Source organism: Lactuca sativa, chromosome 1 (assembly GCF_002870075.4).
Source record: "Lactuca sativa cultivar Salinas chromosome 1, Lsat_Salinas_v11, whole genome shotgun sequence".
In the NCBI taxonomy this organism is placed as follows: Eukaryota; Viridiplantae; Streptophyta; class Magnoliopsida; order Asterales; family Asteraceae; genus Lactuca; species Lactuca sativa.
In genome coordinates this window covers 41,280,610-41,299,905 of record NC_056623.2, presented here as the reverse complement: position 1 = coordinate 41,299,905, position 19,296 = coordinate 41,280,610, and the positions used below count along the sequence as shown (strand labels likewise).

At 35.0% G+C, this 19,296-nt stretch overlaps 2 protein-coding genes across 5 annotated transcripts; one reads left to right on the top strand and one right to left on the bottom strand.

The window, feature by feature from the left end:
• Window positions 1-10,327: 10,327 nt before the first annotated feature.
• LOC111909527 (uncharacterized) lies at window positions 10,328-15,048 on the top strand. 4 transcript variants are annotated; one of them, XM_023905342.3, is made up of 10 exons: window positions 10,328-10,673; window positions 11,345-11,461; window positions 11,581-11,695; window positions 13,046-13,082; window positions 13,159-13,228; window positions 13,305-13,409; window positions 13,821-13,971; window positions 14,203-14,285; window positions 14,411-14,504; window positions 14,687-15,048. In XM_023905342.3, exons 2-10 carry the CDS (start codon window positions 11,428-11,430, stop codon window positions 14,757-14,759), a joined length of 762 nt encoding a protein of 253 aa, XP_023761110.1. In that variant the 5' UTR covers window positions 10,328-10,673; window positions 11,345-11,427; the 3' UTR covers window positions 14,760-15,048. The 4 variants fall into 4 exon arrangements, with proteins under 4 accessions (XP_023761110.1, XP_023761107.1, XP_042756202.1 ...); XM_023905339.3 differs by having other exon boundaries at window positions 11,280-11,461; XM_042900268.2 differs by having other exon boundaries at window positions 10,875-11,461.
• Window positions 15,049-18,196: 3,148 nt separating this feature from the next.
• On the bottom strand, window positions 18,197-18,910 carry LOC111910576 (L10-interacting MYB domain-containing protein-like). Its single transcript, XM_023906408.2, has 2 exons — window positions 18,614-18,910; window positions 18,197-18,538 (listed from the first exon to the last, which is right to left on the bottom strand). Exons 1-2 carry the CDS (start codon window positions 18,908-18,910, stop codon window positions 18,197-18,199), a joined length of 639 nt encoding a protein of 212 aa, XP_023762176.2.
• Window positions 18,911-19,296: the final 386 nt, after the last annotated feature.

The following is a 19,296-nucleotide window of genomic DNA, read 5'->3' as shown; positions in this document are numbered from 1 at the left end:
CTGGAATTACTATTAAATGTTTTACAGCACCAGGCATGCCCATCGGATGTTATGCCTTTTATCATTGCTTTACCCTCACCATTTCCGAGCATTTAGGGGGTGACTGTTGGAGCATGAAAATGCTCTACAATGATGAGTGTTTATTAGGTTAGAATATTCACTTGTATGGAAAACGTATTCCCCCCACTAGTATATAAAGTGGAGATGAGTGGTCATTTTATTATGAGTGCACCATGTATACTTTAGAGAGAAAGAGAGAGAGAGAGTGTGTGTGTGTGTGTGTGTGTGTTTAGCTGGGGATTCTCCCTAGCCATGAGTGTTGTTCATGTAACATTTTGTATCTCTCTATCTATTCATTATCAGTTTACTCACATATTATGTTCATCATGTTCATATGATTATCTTCTTGATAATATTATTATGCACCAATCCAATCGATAAAATGGGTTCCTACACCACCAAGATGTATCGGGATTTGAGGCTTAATTATTGGTTGTCATGCATGAAGAGAGAGATAGTCTGGTATGTTGAGAGGTGCTTGACCTGTCGGATGGTCAAGGTCGAGCACCAGAGACTGCATGGCAAGCTGCAGCCATTAGAGGTTCCCATGTGGAAATAGGAACATATCACTATGGATTTCATCACCAAGCTACCCTGGACGGCTAAGGGATTCGATGCGATATGGGTTATTGTGGTCTGTTTGACTAAGAGCGCCCACTTTCTGAAAGAGTTTTTTGGCCGAGAAATTGGTCGATTTATGTGTGCGCGAGATTGTTGCTCGGCATGGTATTCTAGTCTTCATCGTATCTAATCGAGATGTTGGGTTCATATCTCATTTTTAGCAAAAGTTCCACAAGGAAATGGGTACACTGCATATCATTTGCATATTGACGGTCAGAGTGAGCGGACCATTCAGACACTTGAGGACATGTTGAGGGCTTGTGTTACAGATTTTGGTGGGAGTTGGGACTCCTACCTTCCCTCAACTGAGTTTTCTTACAACAATAACTATCACTCTAGTATCGATGCGCCGCCTTTCAAGCTTCTTTATGGGAGGAAGTGTCTCACCCCAGCCTGTTAGGGAGAGATTGGTCATAGGGTATTGGGAAGGACTGAGGTAGTCCTTCAGACATCATAACTTATTCAACAGATTAGACAGAGGTTACAGATAGCTTAGAGTCAGCATAAGAGTTATGCCGATAAGCATCAATCTGAGTTGGAGTTTCAGGTCGGTGACATGGTTTTGCTGAAGGTATCACCCTGGAAGGGTGTAATACGTTTCAGGAAGAGGGTCAAATTAGGGCCCTGGTATATCGGGCCATTTCGAGTGATTGGCAGGGTCGGCAAGGTAGCTTATATGTTGGATTTGCCTGAGGAGCTTAGTCAGATTCACAACACCTTTCATGTTTTGCAGTTGTGGAAGTGTGTGGCTGACGATTCAAAAGTTATTCATTTAGATGATGTCCAGGTTTATGATCGCTTGAATTACATTGAGAGACTGGTGGCGATTTTAGATTGGAAGACGAAAGCCTTGCGCAACAAGGTGGTATCGTTGGTTGAGGTTCAGTGGCAGCATCAAAAGTGTTATGAATGGACATGAGAACCCGAGTCGAAGATGCACGAGTATTACCCGGAGTTGTTTGCAGCAACAGACTTCGAGGACGAAGTCTAGTTTAAGTGGGGAAGAACTGTAACATCCCAGTGTTAAGGTATTTTCAAATTTAACACTTAAGTATAAAGACTTATAGTATTTAGCCCTTATGTATGAGATAGTTTGCAAAATGGCCCATAGTGGCATTTTTGTAATTCCAGGCTGAGGCTTAGTAAGTTGGGCGTACGTTGTGTACCCTAAGCGTACATGCGTGGGTCTAGCACGTAGGGCGTATGTGCGAGATCCTCAAACCCTAATTTTTAGGGTTTAGACCCTATTTAACCATCTTTATGGCCTCCAACCTCATCTCCCATCAACCTCCAACGCCTCCATTCGATTTTAGCAAACCCTAGCCACTTGTTTGAGCATTCTTGACCCTTGTGTGTGTGTTTGGTGTTCTTTAAGGAGAAAAAAGGAAGTAGAACCACCTTGGAAGCTTGAACGAGCCTTGGATCTGGGATCTTCACATCTCTAGCAACCTCCAAGAGGTATAAAGTTGCAAACTTGGCTTGTATTTCATTAGATCTTGTTAAGTCCTTGATTCATGAGCATTTTGTCCTAAGTCTTGACCTTTTTGGAGTATGGAATGCTCTAGTCCTTTCTAGTTATCCTTTCAGATGTTTTAAGGGGTTTAAAATCATAAAAATAAGGTCCTGGCTCTTAATCCTTTTCCATGCATGCGTTTGATTGTATTAATGGGTTAAAAGGATGGATTTTTTTAACATTTAGCACTTATTGGTTGTAAGACCATAAAGTTGGAAACTTTATGGTCAAGGATGATATTTGGGACTTGGATCTACAATATGGTTGTTATAACTTATGTATTAAACTCTTAAGTTGTTATGAAGAAGTCCATCTGCGTACACTGGGCTTACCATTTGGTACAATGTGCGTATGCAATTCAATCCCGACTCCTCGGACAGTGAGTACGCCCCGCGTACGAGAGCTGAGTTGACTCGATTGGGTTTACTCGACTGTTTTCATAGATTTTGACCGATTTTGACCAAGTGTATTTTGGGAAATTGATATTAATTTAGATTGGGAAATATTTTGATTATTAGGAGTCGGGTAGAGTCAATTTTCGGAGTAGAGATTCATTCAGATTGTATTCGAACTAAGAGGTGAGTTTTCCTCGATGTACTTATAGGTCGAAGGCACCAAGTCTGGCCCATTGGATTAGATATCCTATTTTTCTGTATGTCGTTATGTTGAGATACGTGTTTACTTGTTATGTGATTAGAGTAGTAGATTTGTAGGACTACCTGTGTTGCTGATTATTATGATAATGTTTAAATCGAGATGTGATAGTTATGGTTTATTGGGTTGAGGCGGACCATCTGATACTAAAGACCAAGACATCCAGGGCGGTCCAGATAGAATGATGGCCTGTGAGGCGGTCCAGTCAGGACAAAGGCCCAGAGAGCGATCCATATAAGTTGAAGGTCTAATGAGGCGGTCTAGTCATGCTAAAGGCTCTGTATGCATGTTGTTTTTTGTTATGTTTATGTGGTGGTACTTTGGGGGGACTCACTAAGCGTTGTCTTACAATTTTAGTTTTGTTTTAGGTACTTCTGAGGATCGTGGCAAGGCGAAGGCGTGACCGTACATATCCTTGGTTTTATGTTGTTGGATCTTGGGAGACTCTGATTTTAAATAATGTGTTTGGGAACAATGGTTATGTAAACACTACTTAAGTAAATGGGTTGTTTTTGAAAAGTTTAAATTTATTATGATTTTTGAACGTTACAGCGTACCAAAAGGTACAATGCGAGTACGTGGTCAATGCCCCATATTTTGTCAAGACCTTAGTACGTCGGGCGTACATGTTGATTACGTTGGGCGTACTCAGTTGAGTCGACTCGGTTGACTTCTTTGACTTTTGACTTTGACTAGGATTTGTCCAAGTTTGACCTAAGGGTATTTTGGGTATTTTGAGTGGTAATTGAGATTGGTCACTATTTGATGTATAGGTGACCGGTAGAGCTGATATTCGGAGCAATGTCCTAATCAACTATATGTGCAGACTGAGAGGTGAGTTTTCCTCACTGTACTTGTGGGTCGAAGGCACCAATGTCGGCCCACTGGGTTATGTGTCCTGATTTAGAGAATGTTACTATGTTGTATTGATCTGTTAGAACTAAGTCCTGGTATATATGATGTTGTTATGATACAGTGATTTGTAGATCTTCCTGTTAGTCTGTTGACTAGTTATATGATTATCTGTTACTGGATATATGTTATATGTTATGTATATGTCGACATTGTATGTTTGGGTTTGTGCGGAAGCCAACAAACCTGGGAGTAAGCCAGACATAAGTTGTGGGCCCAAAGGGTAGTCCAGATTTATGTTATGGGCTTGGGAGTAAGCTAGACATAAGTTGTGGGCCAGAAGGCAAGCCAGACTCATGCTGTGGAATCAGAGATAATCCAGTATGTTAGTTGTGTACCTAATATGCATGTTGTTATATGTTTTGGTGGTGGTACTATGGGTGAACTCACTAAGCTTTGGCTTATAGCTTCAGTTTTATGTTTCAAGTACTTCAGATCATCGTGGGAAAACAAAGGCATGATTGTGCACAATTTCCTGGTTTTGATGATGCTGATTTGGGACATTCTGATATATGATTTCCACTTTTGACAATGTTTTGTAAACGTTTGGTTTTGATTTGGGTTTTGTCTGAAAATAATGATTCCTCTTGATTTAAAATTGAGGATTTTTTTCGTGATTTTTGGGATGTTGCAAAATGGATTATCTGAAAGCTTTGACAATGTCATAAGAGATGCAAGGAAAAACCCAATCATCACAATGTTAGAAGAAATTAGATTGTATGTTATGGAAAGAAAATTTAATTTGAGCATCAAAGGTAGTTCATGGCATGAATTTAAACCATGTCCAACAATTATAACCTTACTTAATCAGTTACAAAAAGCTCAAAGGTAAAAATATTATAGGTTGTTTAATTTGATTACTATTAACATATATTAACTTTATACCAATGTGTTTAGATTTTGGAAGGTTCTACCAGCTGCTTTAAACCATTTTGACACAAGAAACTTGGCAGAGTCTTATGTGGTGGATTTAGACAAGAAGACATGTTTGTGTAGAGTGTGGCAACTGAATGGCTATGGGTATGTGCATTCAGTTACAACTATTTCCTATCTTAATAGGGATGTTGGAAGTTATGTGGATCCAATGTACTATGGAGCAATTTACAGAAACACTTACAAGTTTCCAATGCATGGGATGAATGGCAATAATATGTGGCCATGTACTGACTTTACTCCACCACTACCACCTTTGAGGAGAAAAATGTCAGGCATACCAAAAGTGAATAGAAGAAAGAACCCAAGTGAAAAGACTACAAGCCAGACGGTGTCAGAGGTTAATAAGAAAATTTTATGCAGTGTGTGTAAACAAGTTAGACATAACAAGTTTACATGTCCTCAAGTTAAAAGCCTAAAAAAATTAAGGTAAAGAGGAGAAAGAACGCAATTAGTGAAGATAGTAATGGAGGGGAATGAGGTAGTGGAACAAAAGCAAAAGGAAAAGAGAATACAAGGAAAAGGAAACATTCTGAAAGGATTATAAAAAAATTGGCGAAAAAGGCTGAAAGGAAAAATGGAGAAGGCAATACAGGTGCTAATCCATTGGAGATTGAATAAGGATTACGTATGGATTTGCTATATAAGTTGTTGGATTTACGTATGGATGTTTGTTGCATGTTATGTACTACATTTGGTTGTTAGACCTATATGTGTGCTGTTATTTGAAGTTGAATATTTGCAAACTATGATTTTATGTAATGTAATGGACGTGCATGGTTGTTTATGCTTTATTTGAAAATCAAAGTATATGCGACGTCCCCAATTTCACGGCCATAAAAGACCGATTTGTTTATGCTTTATTTGAAAATCAAAGTATAGTTTTAAAGAAATATGTTGCGGAATTTGTTCCCAAAAACATGATAAAGAATTTATCAAAGCATTTCCGAAGAAATGTATTTTCATTATATTAAAAAACCCGGGATGTCATTTTCAATACAGATCAAAAGCATAAACAGAAACAAGATAGGCCTTACAATATCTATTTATTCTAGTGGCCTATAATCCATTGATATCTCATCAGATCATCACTCATGTGCTCTCTTGTCACTAACTGTAATGCAATAAACTGAGTGGGTTAGACTTGGGAGCTTGATGAGCACATATGGTTTTCAACCCACAATAATTAAGTTCATTAATGTCATCAATCATTCAACCCGGTTACCCATTCCCGTTATCCTCGCCTTACGTCCCTAAAGCATCTACTATAAGGAACCTAGCCTAAGGATTTTCATCGGGGTGGACAACATTGCTTAGGGGATTCCTCAGCAATACATGTCAAATAAGGCAACCATGAGGGAGATGGAGTACACCTGGTGAACATGTAGTTCAAATAAACACCTACAGGTTGCGATCCTGCTAGCATTCCACTGTACTTTCTAGAATAGTCCATGGTCGTCATCTATACTCCGCTAGATGACTGATCATCGTAAACATCGAGGCATCTCATCATTTTTTTTCACACATCAACTGTTTCATCTACCATGTTTTACCCAACATTTTCGTAGATATAAAATACATATACAGTTTAAATCATTTAAAACATGTATAAATCGTTCATCCAATATAGATATCAAGAAAACAGATAATATGTACACATAACACGCAATTTATATTAAATACTTCATATCTATGTGTAAGATGAAAGTAACTATGCACTCACTTGTTAAAGTGATGATTCCCAACTCGGACAACACTTTGCTTCTAATAATTTATTTTCCTTCGACGAAATCTAGTATTATTACCACTAGATTTTAGTCTAATAATTATCGCGATTATCTACGTGCGTTATTATTTTATAAGCGTTGAACAATAATTTTCAACCACTATGTATAAACAGGGGCCAGACATGAAACACCGGAGGGCATGACCATTTTGGCACTATAGCACTTTTGAAATCCAACAACCCTATGCGGCCCTTCAAACCAGATTTACCGTACCGCGAGTAGTTAAAAGATATTATAATAACACTTAGTATATTGTATTATATATATATATATATATATATATATATATATATATATATATATATAATGTTTAAAAGTTTATAAATAACGATAATCAACTTAAACATAAGCTATACTTAAAATATGGTAGACATAACTTACTTACTATGAGGTTTGGTTAGGAACCGTGCTCAGTGGGGGCAGAACTTCCGAGCCGAGAGCTCTCCAGGACTCACCTATAGCACTTAAGAAGTACCAGGGAAGGGGAAGGAGGGTTTGGGAGTATTGAGAGAGAAAGAAGGGTGAAGGTGTGAGTTTTTGGGGTGAATCACGGCTCTACTTATAGGCTTAAAAATGGCCAATCACGTCGTGTTTGTGTGCCAAGGCATGGGGAGGAAGCAATGGTCAGGATTGTGCCACGTGTCACTCGCAGATTACTCCAAAAAACTAATTATCTTCTAAAATCCGTAACTTTCCTATATGAGCTCCGTTTTTTACGTTCTTTATATCCACGCGTAGTTATCGACAAGATTTGTAACTTTAGTTTAGACTCCGTCGACTAATTTACTTTATTTTTAAAGTTATATTTTAACAGACTTAGACTATTAAAGTCTGTTAAAATTTCATAACTTTGTCATCCAACGCCCGTTTCGTCTGTCTTTATATCGTTGAGTTCCTATTAATGATATATTCAATTCTCATTTAAGTTGTGTCGGCTAAAAATCGATTGATCTAAAATTCGAATTCTGGGTTGTGCACTGCTATGCTAAATCTTAAAAAAATCATAACTTCCTCATACGAAGTCAGATTTGGACGTTCTTTTTATGTACGTTCTCAGTTTAATGTATACTACAAATTTAGTTTAGATTGCTAAGGCTAAAAATTATTTTATCAAAAATTCAAATTTTACGTTACGCGGTGTCGTGCTGGTTTTGTCGCGAAACTTCGGCGGGTCATACCTTCTTCATTATAAGTCGGTTTTCAGCGTTTTTTATATCCCTGAAATCCTTGTTACGACTAATTCAATTTTTTTCATAGATATTGAGTCTATCTATTATTTTATTTTTGACGTTTATTTTTATTATTATTTTATTACGTCATTATAAATAAGTATAATGCACACAAAATCACATAATCACATAATACTCAAGTAATTCCTCTTTATTATTTCAAAATAGGTTACAATTGTTGACCCTAACTATTACATCGTTATAATAATGTTTAACCTAGAAACACGGACATTACAATATGTGCATGCAAATCGGTGATAATATGGGTATGTAGTGGATTGCAATCTTACAAGTTTAACCATACATTCTTTTTCTACTTAAAATGGCATTTTCATTCATTTGGAAGATTATTACAACCACATTGATTACTTATTACACATCATAAGAAAATACCATTAACAACCCATTACCACTTGTACACTATTATCACAAAGAAATAGTCCAACTAAGAAATAACCAAAATTTCATCTTCCTAACATTTGACTGAAGCTTCTTATTCAAGCTAAGCAAAGTTGCAATCATGATTGTCTCACCACTTGTGTTTGTAGTCTCAACTTTGTATGCCTAACAAAGTTGTAATCATCGATCCCTTCATCTTCATACCGTAAATTCCAACGAGAGAATGACAAGCAAGAAAAACAAGGTAAAAATGGTCACGGATCTGTCTCAGTTGTATATAATCGAGGCTAAAAGGTGAAAGGACGAAAATACCCTCAACCTCGTCACTAATGGACTATAGTAGGGTTAGTGTTATTAAAAATGTTTATTTAAATTTTAAACTAATATTTAGCTTAGCAATTACATCGTTTAACATTAAACAGATCCTACATAACAAAGGTTATCATTTCCATTACATTAAACACAGTTACATAGTCATTTATACAAAAATGTATGTGCTTACACAGATCTTCAACATCCACTTCACAACACTTAGAACAAAAGACGATAACATGTAGTAGACAACAAACCACATAAACTCTAATAGTAAAACACAACAAACGACATTAACCCTAACCACTGTTGTAAAAATCCCGACTAGGTCCCGATTAATATCCGATTAATCCCTAGGCGCTACTCGACCGATTAGAGGGCGTCTAGCGATTAATCCCTACATACATAATGAGTGAAAAATTATAAAATGATGAAATTTTAACATTTTGAAGAAGTTTTATTTCAATGGAAACTATTTGAGGCATGATTAGTGTTGTATTAATCATATTAACCTATTTTGTTATCATATTAGTGGTATTTACGAACTTTGATATGATATTAGTCATATTTAATTTTTTAAAAATCAACAAATTAGCAATTAATGGTCCCCGATTAATCATCCGATAAATCTCTGCCTAGCCGATTAATCTCTTGACCCTAGTCCACCGATTAGCTAACGTCGAACGTTTTTACAACCTTGACCCTAACATAAACACACATATACCTAACACAACGACATCGATAACAAACACTACCAGATTTACTACTAGATTAGAGAGTGCAGTTTGTCCACGAGAAGACCAAACATCACCACCATGAGTCCTACCACCAAAACAGTCAAAGCATGAACGTTCTTCTCGTTATGGTCTAATCGGCTTTGCACATAGAGCATATCGACCCTTTATATCACAAAATCATGCCCCAGTTCCTCCTTAATGTGATCCGCCTCCACCTATTTTCTCCCTACAATCGTAGAATATTATATGTAAGTCGTTGAAGTTGATCATATCTCGAGAATTTATCGAAATCGATTATGGTGAGGGTGGTGGGGTAGACATCTCGTGAATCTCGTGAAAATGATTGTTGTCTCTTTGTCGGTAAATGTTTGGCCGAAAAAGGGTATAAAGTTTTAAGTTTTGATTTATTAAACCATCCCTTTTATAAGCAGTGGGTCCATAGTAACCCTTAGAGACCAAGCAAATGATTCAACTCAACTCGGTGACGTGTATGACAAGTTCACTCAAAGCTAACACATTAGATGACTTGACTTCAAAACCTCTTAAAACAGGTCAATGGACCATTTTAGCTGGTAAAACTACACTTCGTACCCCTTAAATGTATAATAATAATAATAATAATAATGACAAAAGACCATTTAAACCAAAAAATGAAACTTCATAGGGCTACAATAATATTTATTAAAAAAAAATGAACATCAACTTTATTTCTCGTTCACCAACAAAAAAAAATTTAGAAACCGATTTGACCAACTTCTAAAATTTCATAGGGGTAGAATGTCATTTCCCATTCTAGTGAGAGCTTCGATTTTTGTACGCATAAGAGCATACGGTGTGGGTACAAAATTTGCTCGTTGTGGCTGAGGTGGACGCCCACAACGACGTTGCATCTTGTTGTACACCACCCTGTCATCTAGTTGCTTCTTGTTGCCGTTACAACCTACAATGAGTAAAAATGCGAACATTGCCATTTTTTTTAGCCGTTGTCAACAGTCAAAACAAAAATAAATAAAATAAATAAAACATATTTATTCACAAAAAGATAGTGTTAGGTCTTGTTGTTCATTTTTCTATTTGGTGTTATACCACGGTTTGTTTATGTAATATGTGAGATAACACAATGTTGTATGCCGGTTTAAGGGTTTGGTGGTGACGCTACTAGGTTCCAATTATGAGCACGGGGATGTACCCGAAAACAGGCATGGTTTAGATTGTGGCCCCGTCAAATCAATCGGAATTTGAAATTTGAATGCAAATGACAGCAGGTGCCATTGAGCTCCATTGCTCGGGGTCGGGAATCCTAATTTTTAACAAAAAACAAACAAAAACCCAATTATGAACCTCAAGACTTTACCTACACCTGAGCTACCTTGGTTATATAATAGATATAGTGGCAAGCAACAAAAGCGATTTACAGATTTAGAAAGAGATTCAGCAAAAAGATTTCAGATTTCGCCACGCAAAAGTCCACATACTTTCTGTGATCATTATGTCTCTTCTCCACCCACGATTTCAGGTTGGTGCTCCATTCAGATTATCTTCAGATATTTCTAGTTAAAACTTAAAATAAACACCCAATTTTCGCAAGTTCTTGATAGCTCATGTTATTTAAAGATCGTAACAAACGACAATGATGGTAGTTACTTACTTATTTAGTTAGTCAGTTAATGCCCATAAATTATCAAAAAGGGACGAACATTCGTACCAAAATTTGCAGGTTGTTGATGGTTCTCGTTATTAAAAGATTGTCACAAATGTCAATGATGACAAGTCAGAAAGTTCGAATTCACATTCAAGATAATGGGTACCCATAAACCATCATGAATCGCATAAATAAATGATTGAAGAAGAGAAAAGAGAGCCAAATAGGATGTCGCTTGTCATTTTTCAGTAATATTCTTTTTTCAAGGGTTTATATGGAGTCTGCTTTATAATTTTTTATGTCCACTGCACCACCAAGCATAGATTCTCTCTATCAGAATGTGGTAATTAGAGCCCTTAAATTTCGATATGAAGTGGGGTTTCTTGATTTTGTGCTCTATCTATGTGTTTTAATTTCTTCATTTGATTCTCTTTCTCTCTCTTCATGTCATGGATGCTCTTGCTTCTTATTGGGTTTTAGGCACAATGTGCAGCTGGTGCACATTTGAATCTTGACATGTTTTATTCTCTTTGTAACCACCCAAGCTCCCTATAAATTAAGCCCACACCATCAAGGGTGTCTCCTCAACACATAACACCTTCTACTGCTTCTTGCATTTCCTTTACAAATGAGTAGTTATACAAATGCTTCCATTGGTTCCGGTTAGTTACTTCAACACTCAACTCTTTTAAATCTTTAAAATCCTTTTTTTTTCCTTTAAAAAAATTATATGGTTGTTTCTAATCTTGTAAATTGGTGCCAAAATGTACAACTTTTTCAGGTAGTAGAACACCTAGGAGAAGCGTTGAGTTTGGTAGGACTTATGTGGTGAGGCCAAAAGGGAAGCACCAAGCAACGGTTGTTTGGTTGCATGGTCTTGGTGATAATGGCTCAAGGTAGAAATAATAATCATCATTTCTTGCTATTCATATATATTATTAACCTTTTTGTATTCATATTTAATCTTTTTAATACCATGTGAAGATAACTAACTTATTATGCTAAAAGCTTTGGAAAACTTTTTCACTTCAATGGTAAAAACTCTTTACAAGACTTTTCTAGATATTAATAAGCTTTGGAAAATCTAAATTTCAATACTCATGCTTAAACATCTATGCATGGGTTCTTGTTTGTTGTTTTCCTTTGAGTTTCAAGTCATTGATGTCACTTTTAATATGAAATCTCTTGTCCATAGATGGAAAAGAATATCCTTTTTTTACAATAAAAAATATCAAGAATGAGAATTAGGATATGAAAACATCGATTGATTCTTATTCTGATTGACATGATGGGGGACAACCGCAGCGCCGTGTATTTGTGTATGCTTTAAATCAAGTTCTATAACCGAGAGACGTAAAGTATTACTATTTTGTGATGTGAAATGATTTAAATATAAATCTCTTTTGTTTTTGTTTTTGATACTTGATTGTGCTATCTTGACTCAATCCATTTCACAAAAAGGTAAAAGGGGAATTTTATTTTATTAGAATAACAAAAAGTAGTTTATTATAAAGATTTATGAATTATGATATATGCTTAAATAGGGACAAGGGCCACTAGCTCAAAAGTTTGATCTTTAAGACATTTTAGCAATGTCAAATAACTTTCCTAAGAGTGCATGAATACCTGTTAAGTTTACATACATTTAAAAAGGACCATTGTTAGCATACTATGATTAAGACCTTGTTTCTTTTTTTAACCTCATTAAGTTTTGTATGGATAAATAATGTTTAAAAAGTATTTAAGAAAGTGATTGCATACTTGGAGAAATGAGAGGATAACATAAATGAGGGAAAATCTATTAAGTCGTTTTTCTGCATTAAGTAAAAAAAAAAAAAAAAAAAAAAAACTCCCGTATGTTACTCCTCAATCCTCATAAGATGTGGGGTTGTTTCTTTTTGTCCTCATTAAGTATGGGTAAAAATAGATTAATGATGTTTGTCTAGAATAAGTTTGAATATGAAAAAATTACCATTTTACCCTTTTGTTTGGAAGTGAAGTTAAATAATAACACTAGAACAAAAAAAAAGAGTTTGCTTAAAGGGCAGTAGCGTAAAAATGAGGTCTTAATGGATAAAGACACCCGCTTCCCACTTAACCCATTAAGCTCATATGTTTATACTTTATATTAAGTCAAAAAGAAACAACACCTAAGTTATGTTTGCATTAAGCCCATTAAGCCAAAAAGAACAAAATCCCACTTAAGAAGCATACTTTCTCATCTAGTTTCATGTTTCTCATTGCAGTTGGTCTCAACTCTTGGATAATCTTCCTCTTCCAAACGTAAGCATATGCTCTCAATTAATACCACTTTCCTTTAAAAACTTATAAATATCACTTAAAATATTAATATTTGCAGATTAAGTGGATATGCCCAACTGCTCCTACTCGCCCTGTGACTGTTCTTGGTGGATTTCCTTGCACTGCATGTAAGATATCAAGATTTAAACCATAAATAATCTAATTTAAAAATATCATTTTAATGATAATTTTTGTTCCAAACAGGGTTTGATGAGGGAGAGCTCTCAGAAGATGGCCCAAATGATGTTGAAGGTTTAGATGCTTCAGTATCACACATAGCAAACTTGTTATCAACGGAGCCCACTGATGGTATAAAGTTTCTAACTTTTTTGTTTCCCTGATATTGATTACATATATTGTGAATACCCTTTTCGTTTCATTTCATTTTTGTTGTATTTTATTCAATCTTTATGCAAATATAGTTCTATTATGGGCAAATTACAAAAACACCATGATGTTTTCCTTTTCCAATCAAACTATAAAAGTTTCAGATATTATTCCAAATCAACCAACCATTTTTGACATGTTATATCAGGTTTCACCGGTGATAATTTTCCAGATTAACCATTTGACCAAGTCAAAATGGCTGAAACTTTTACGGTTTTATGTAATTTTACCTTCTGTTATTGATCTTAGTATCTCCTTGTAGCATATTGTTTGATAGGTCAATTTCTAGCTTAACTTTATTGTAAACACAATTTTACTATATCTTTTTAACAGTTAAACTTGGTATTGGGGGATTTAGTATGGGTGCTGCATGTGCACTTTACTCTGCAACTTGTTTCGCCCAGGGTAAATACGGAAATGGCAGCCCTTATCCAGTTAACTTAAAGGCTATTGTAGGATTGAGTGGCTGGCTTCCTGGTGGAAGGTATGATTTTACCAAATTATCCTTCAAACGTTTCACATTTTATAAAACTTCCAAATTTATTATTATCAGATACCCCGTAAGGTGTCATTACAAAATACTGATGATATTGATTTGTTCCACAAGATTTTCCCTTTTGTCAAGATTGAGGGTTATCTTGAATGTTTGACTAATAGTCAAACATATTTGTTATTCCTTATCTGGATACTTAACATTATAATTGATGTTTTACAGGAGTTTGAGAAGCATGATAGAAGGATCACAGGATGGTGCTAGACGTGCTGCCTCATTGCCCATTTTGCTTTGTCATGGACGTGGTAAGTTTAATAAACAAGATTTGTACTCTATGCATAATTACATAATCTATCATTTAAGGATCAGTTTATGAGAAAGAACTATAAAAAAGACGCCATTTTAACTAACTAGATCATACTGTTTACAGGTGATGAAGTTGTCCCATACAAATTCGGAGAGAGGTCTTCTCAGATCTTGAGTTCAGCTGGATTCAGATATGTTGCATTCAAAACATATGAAGGGTATTAAAAAAATAACTCCATTTGCCTTGCAACATTGAAAAGAATGACTTTCTCTATTAAGTCTTTCTTAACATAAGCACTCATATATAAAGCTTTACCGAATTAAATCTTGTCTAAACTAAGCCCATTAATATAAAACAACATCTTACCAGTTTATTGACATGATTTGGTTTGATTTGTAGGCTTGGACATTACACTGTCCCTAAAGAAATGGAAGAGGTGTGCCAATGGCTAAATGCAAGGCTTGTAGCTTAAGTGAATGCCATGGCATTAGTAGTGTTTTCTTGCAGCTAGTTTGATGAACAATTGGTCACTGGTAACCGAAGAAGAGAGGGGAAACATACACATTTTGAGATGGGATAAAATTATTAGGCTTTAATGGAGAATATGTTGGTATTGTATTTTAGTTTCTTGGTGTAAAATAAAGATTTGAAAAGAGTTTGTTCTTGTGATATTTGTGTTAGGGACTGTAGATGGGAATTTGTTGTGAATCTTGAGTTTTGGAGGGGTTATTGGTGTTGCAATAATTATTTAATTACTTGTATTTGTTTTTTGTTTTTTTTGTGGTAAACAAACAATCCTTTCCGTAAAGGGAAAAAAGAAACATTATATTCTGTAATAATTAAGTTTTTTGGGATGAATATCACCAACTATTAGAAAGATCATAAACCTTGAATCACTAGGAAATGGCCATGTAGTGGGAGATGTAAAAGGAAGTTAATCTCACTTTGTTCATTATATAGCAAATATTTATGAAGTTTGAGAGAGAGTTTGATATGAGAATTGCATTTTGGCATCAACACAATCTTTGATTTTAGTTTGTAACTATATTCTAACTCAGATTATTTGAAAATTTGTTGTTTTTGGTGGTTTAGGTGTATTAAGTTGCTAAATCAATGATTTTTGACATTTGGTGTGAGTTATGATGGTGATTTTAGTGTCACTGACAATTTGGTAGTATTGTAAAAGTCCCGACTAGGTCTCGATTAATCTCCGATTAGGATTATTTTCTAGGCGCTACCGACTAAAAGACGTCTAAAGATTAAGCCTACAAAATAAGCGAAACAGTAGCAAACAATAAAATTTATCTCTTTAAAGACATTATATCTCAATAAAAACTATTTGAGTAATGATTAGTTTGTATTAATCATATTAACATATTTTGTTATGATATTAGTGGTATTTACCAACTTTATTATGATATTAGTTATATTTATTTATTTTTTATAATCAAAGAATTAGCAATTTAGGGTCTCCGATTAATCTTTTTATAAATCCCCACATAGTTGATTAATCCCTTAACAAAGTTCTATCAACTAGGTAACGTCAAATGTTTTTTACAATCTTGCAATTTAGAATAATTATAATTAACATTAATGTCGATATGGATTTAAAATATGATATAATATGTAACACCCTCATTCTTGAAAGATATAAATTCTACTAAATAGGTGAACATTGTCCCTTGGATCTAAAAACTTTTATTAAAATACCAAAGTATGCTTTAGTGAAAGCATAATACATTATGTTAAACTAGACTAAAACACAAACATTACTTTATTTCAACAAAATACTATCTTTCGATAAGCATTATCCTTCCAAAAGTTTAAGGCCCCGTTTGATAGTTGCTGACTGAGAAAGTGCTGACTGGGAAAGGTCTGTCTGGGTAAGAAATCCTGACTGAGTAAGAAATCCTGTTGTTTGATTGTACATCTGACTGAATGTGTTGAGTGATGAAAAATGACCATTTTACCCTTCTGTTATATATAGTGATGTATTAAGTTGCCGAATAATTATAAAAACATACATATTGTCATACAAAATGTAAATTACACACAAATAAAAAATGTCATACAAAATGTAAATTAAACATAAATCATTTAATATCCAAATAAAAACATAATGAAATTTAAAATAACATAATAATTTAATGTAAAGCAGGTGAAAGTAGTCGATTTGCAATCTGATCACGCAAAACACGCATATATTCAACGGCTTCTGGACCTCATTCTATGCCTTGTATGTTTTCTCTATCAATTCCCCCACCTTGGACGTCAGGAGTAACCATAGTGTCCTCCTCAAAATTTCTAAACAATTCATCTTCTATATTGTATTTCCTTATAAAATTATGGACCGCAACACAAACAATGACTATGTCTCTTTGCACTGTAAAAGGATAAGGAGCCATTTGTTTTAAGATTGGGAATCTCGCCTTCAATACACCATAAGCACGCTCAATAACATTTCTAAGTTGTGCATGAGCATGATTGAACCTTTCTTCTCTAGTTAAAGGTCTGCCTCTTTGAAAATCGGCTAACCAATACCTAGTATTGCGGTATGGAGCCATAAACCCACGAGTGTTTGTATATGCGGCATCACAAAGGTAATATTTATCTGCAAACGAATGTGACATATTATATAATGACACATATTATATAAAGAAGATAGATAATAAAAATTATATAAAGATTACAAACCTGGTGGAGGAAATGGAAATCCAGAAGTCGAATTAAATGCAACTTCTTTCAAAACTCTTGAATCATGTGCTATACCCTCCCATCCAGCCCAAACAAATGTGAATATCATATCAAAATCACAAATTCCTATTACATTTTGAAAACATTCTCCTTTTCCTCTTCCTCTATAACGAGTTTATTGATCAACGGATACAACCGCATGTACAAGAGTTCCATCTAATGCACCTATTGCTCCGGAAAAAATATTTTTTAACCGTCTATGCCGTTCCGAGTTATGTCTTGTTGGATTAGGAGTTGTTGGTACTATAATTTCTTTTGCAAAACACATCATTGCTGTTAGGACCTCATGAAAACATTGATGAATCGTTTGTGTGGAGTGATGAAATCTTCCCTTAACTGCGCGAAAACGTTCATTATGTCCTATAACATGTAAGAAGATAACCATCTTCTCTTCAATCCTTATTGTCCTACTAGCTTGCAACCAATTTTTTTCGGTAAAATGGTTGCATAATAGTGCAAATGCCTCTTGTGTAAGACGCATCATATCGAAACATTGTGTAGGGTCTCCGTACATCAAATCTTGTGTATACGCCTACCCGCTTGAATCGTTTTCTCTAATTCTATGAATTCTGATTAGTCTGCGCCGGTTTGACCTCAACCAATAAAACACAAGTAGAAGAAAAGCTACAACTTCACCATCAGAAACCATACTTGACCTGTTACAAACAATTAGGTAACATGTTAAAGTAAAAAAAAAAATCATGCACCAAAGTCATATAACAAACATCATATAACATAAAACTAGTAAATAACAAAAGTCATATTCAATATCCAATAACATATCATCCAAACTAACAAAAGTCATATAACATAAGATGAGAAAGTCATCAAACATAGGATCCAAAGTAAACAAAAAAACTATAAAACATCATCCAAAAAAGTCATCAAACATAGGATCCAAAGTAACCAAAAAACTAGTAACCAAACTTTTCTACCCGCACCGATCAAAGGTAACCATACTTCCTACCCGCACTCATCACCCACGACTCACAACTAGTATGCGAAAGTCGTAACCAAACTTTTCGAACATCAGCACTTTCACCAAATAGCAAAAGAGCGGTCTTGTGTCTTTCATCTTCTTCTCCCCATTCCATTTTGTTTAATTTCTCCATACACGCATCAACATCCTTATCCATTTCACTTTTTTCAATTCTTTCATTTTTTTTCCACTAACGACCTTGCAAGCTTGACAATCTCCTCTTCAACTTCTAATGCCCTTGCATCTCTTTTTTTCCCACCAACTCTTTTGTTTCCACCAACTTCTGTTTTTTTTGAACGCCCCGAAGATTCTTCACTTGCACCTACATGTTGTGTTGAGGTTTCCATTGGAACATCTTCATCAAAATCATGGGCACTAAATTCTTCTACAGGACGAGGGAGTATAGAAGATGGCCCCCAACTTTGAAAGCCGGTTGAGGTCGACCCTTCAAATAGTTGGGTGCAAATATCTGGAAACAGCAGGGGTCTACTTTTCAATGACAACACGTACTTGTCCAACTGTTTACAATTTTTATAATTATTAGTTTTTTTTTATAAAAATAATCATAATAGTATTTGTTATAAAAATATTACCTTCCCCTCTTCCTTCCATTGTTCATCGGTCAGATTAAATTTATTTTTTATAGGATCATATATATTGCCGGTTTTGTTTTTCAGTTTCACCCAAGCAACATACTTTGATTTGTAGTAGTCAAAGTGGTTTCTCATTTGCTTTTGATCAACCTCTTTACCGTGTTCATTTATCAATTTTTCGCGTACTGTCTTCCATGAACTAGCCTTAAGCTCAGAACCCTCACGACCATTAGTGTTTATTTCATGGATACATGCATCAAGAAAAGTTTTGTCCTCACTTTCGTTCCAAACCAACATCCTAAAACATTAAAATAATTCTACCAATGAATCAACATCATAGCTTATAAACAAAAAAAATCACAACATTGTCAACAAAGCCTATACACAAAAAAAGATTCACATCATTGCCAATATACACATGATTTCACAACTTATACATAAGAAAAGATTTCAGATTTTGTTCCAAACCAACATTGCCATCATAAACAAAAAAAAATCACAGCTTATAAACAAAAAAAGATTTCACAGCATGATTTCACAACTTATAAACAAAAAAAAAATCACTGCATTGCCATTTCACACATGATGTTTAAAATATTTCACAGCCTATACACATGATGTTTAAAAGATTTCACAGCCTATACACACAAAAAAAAAAATCACAGCATGTTTACAAGACTTCA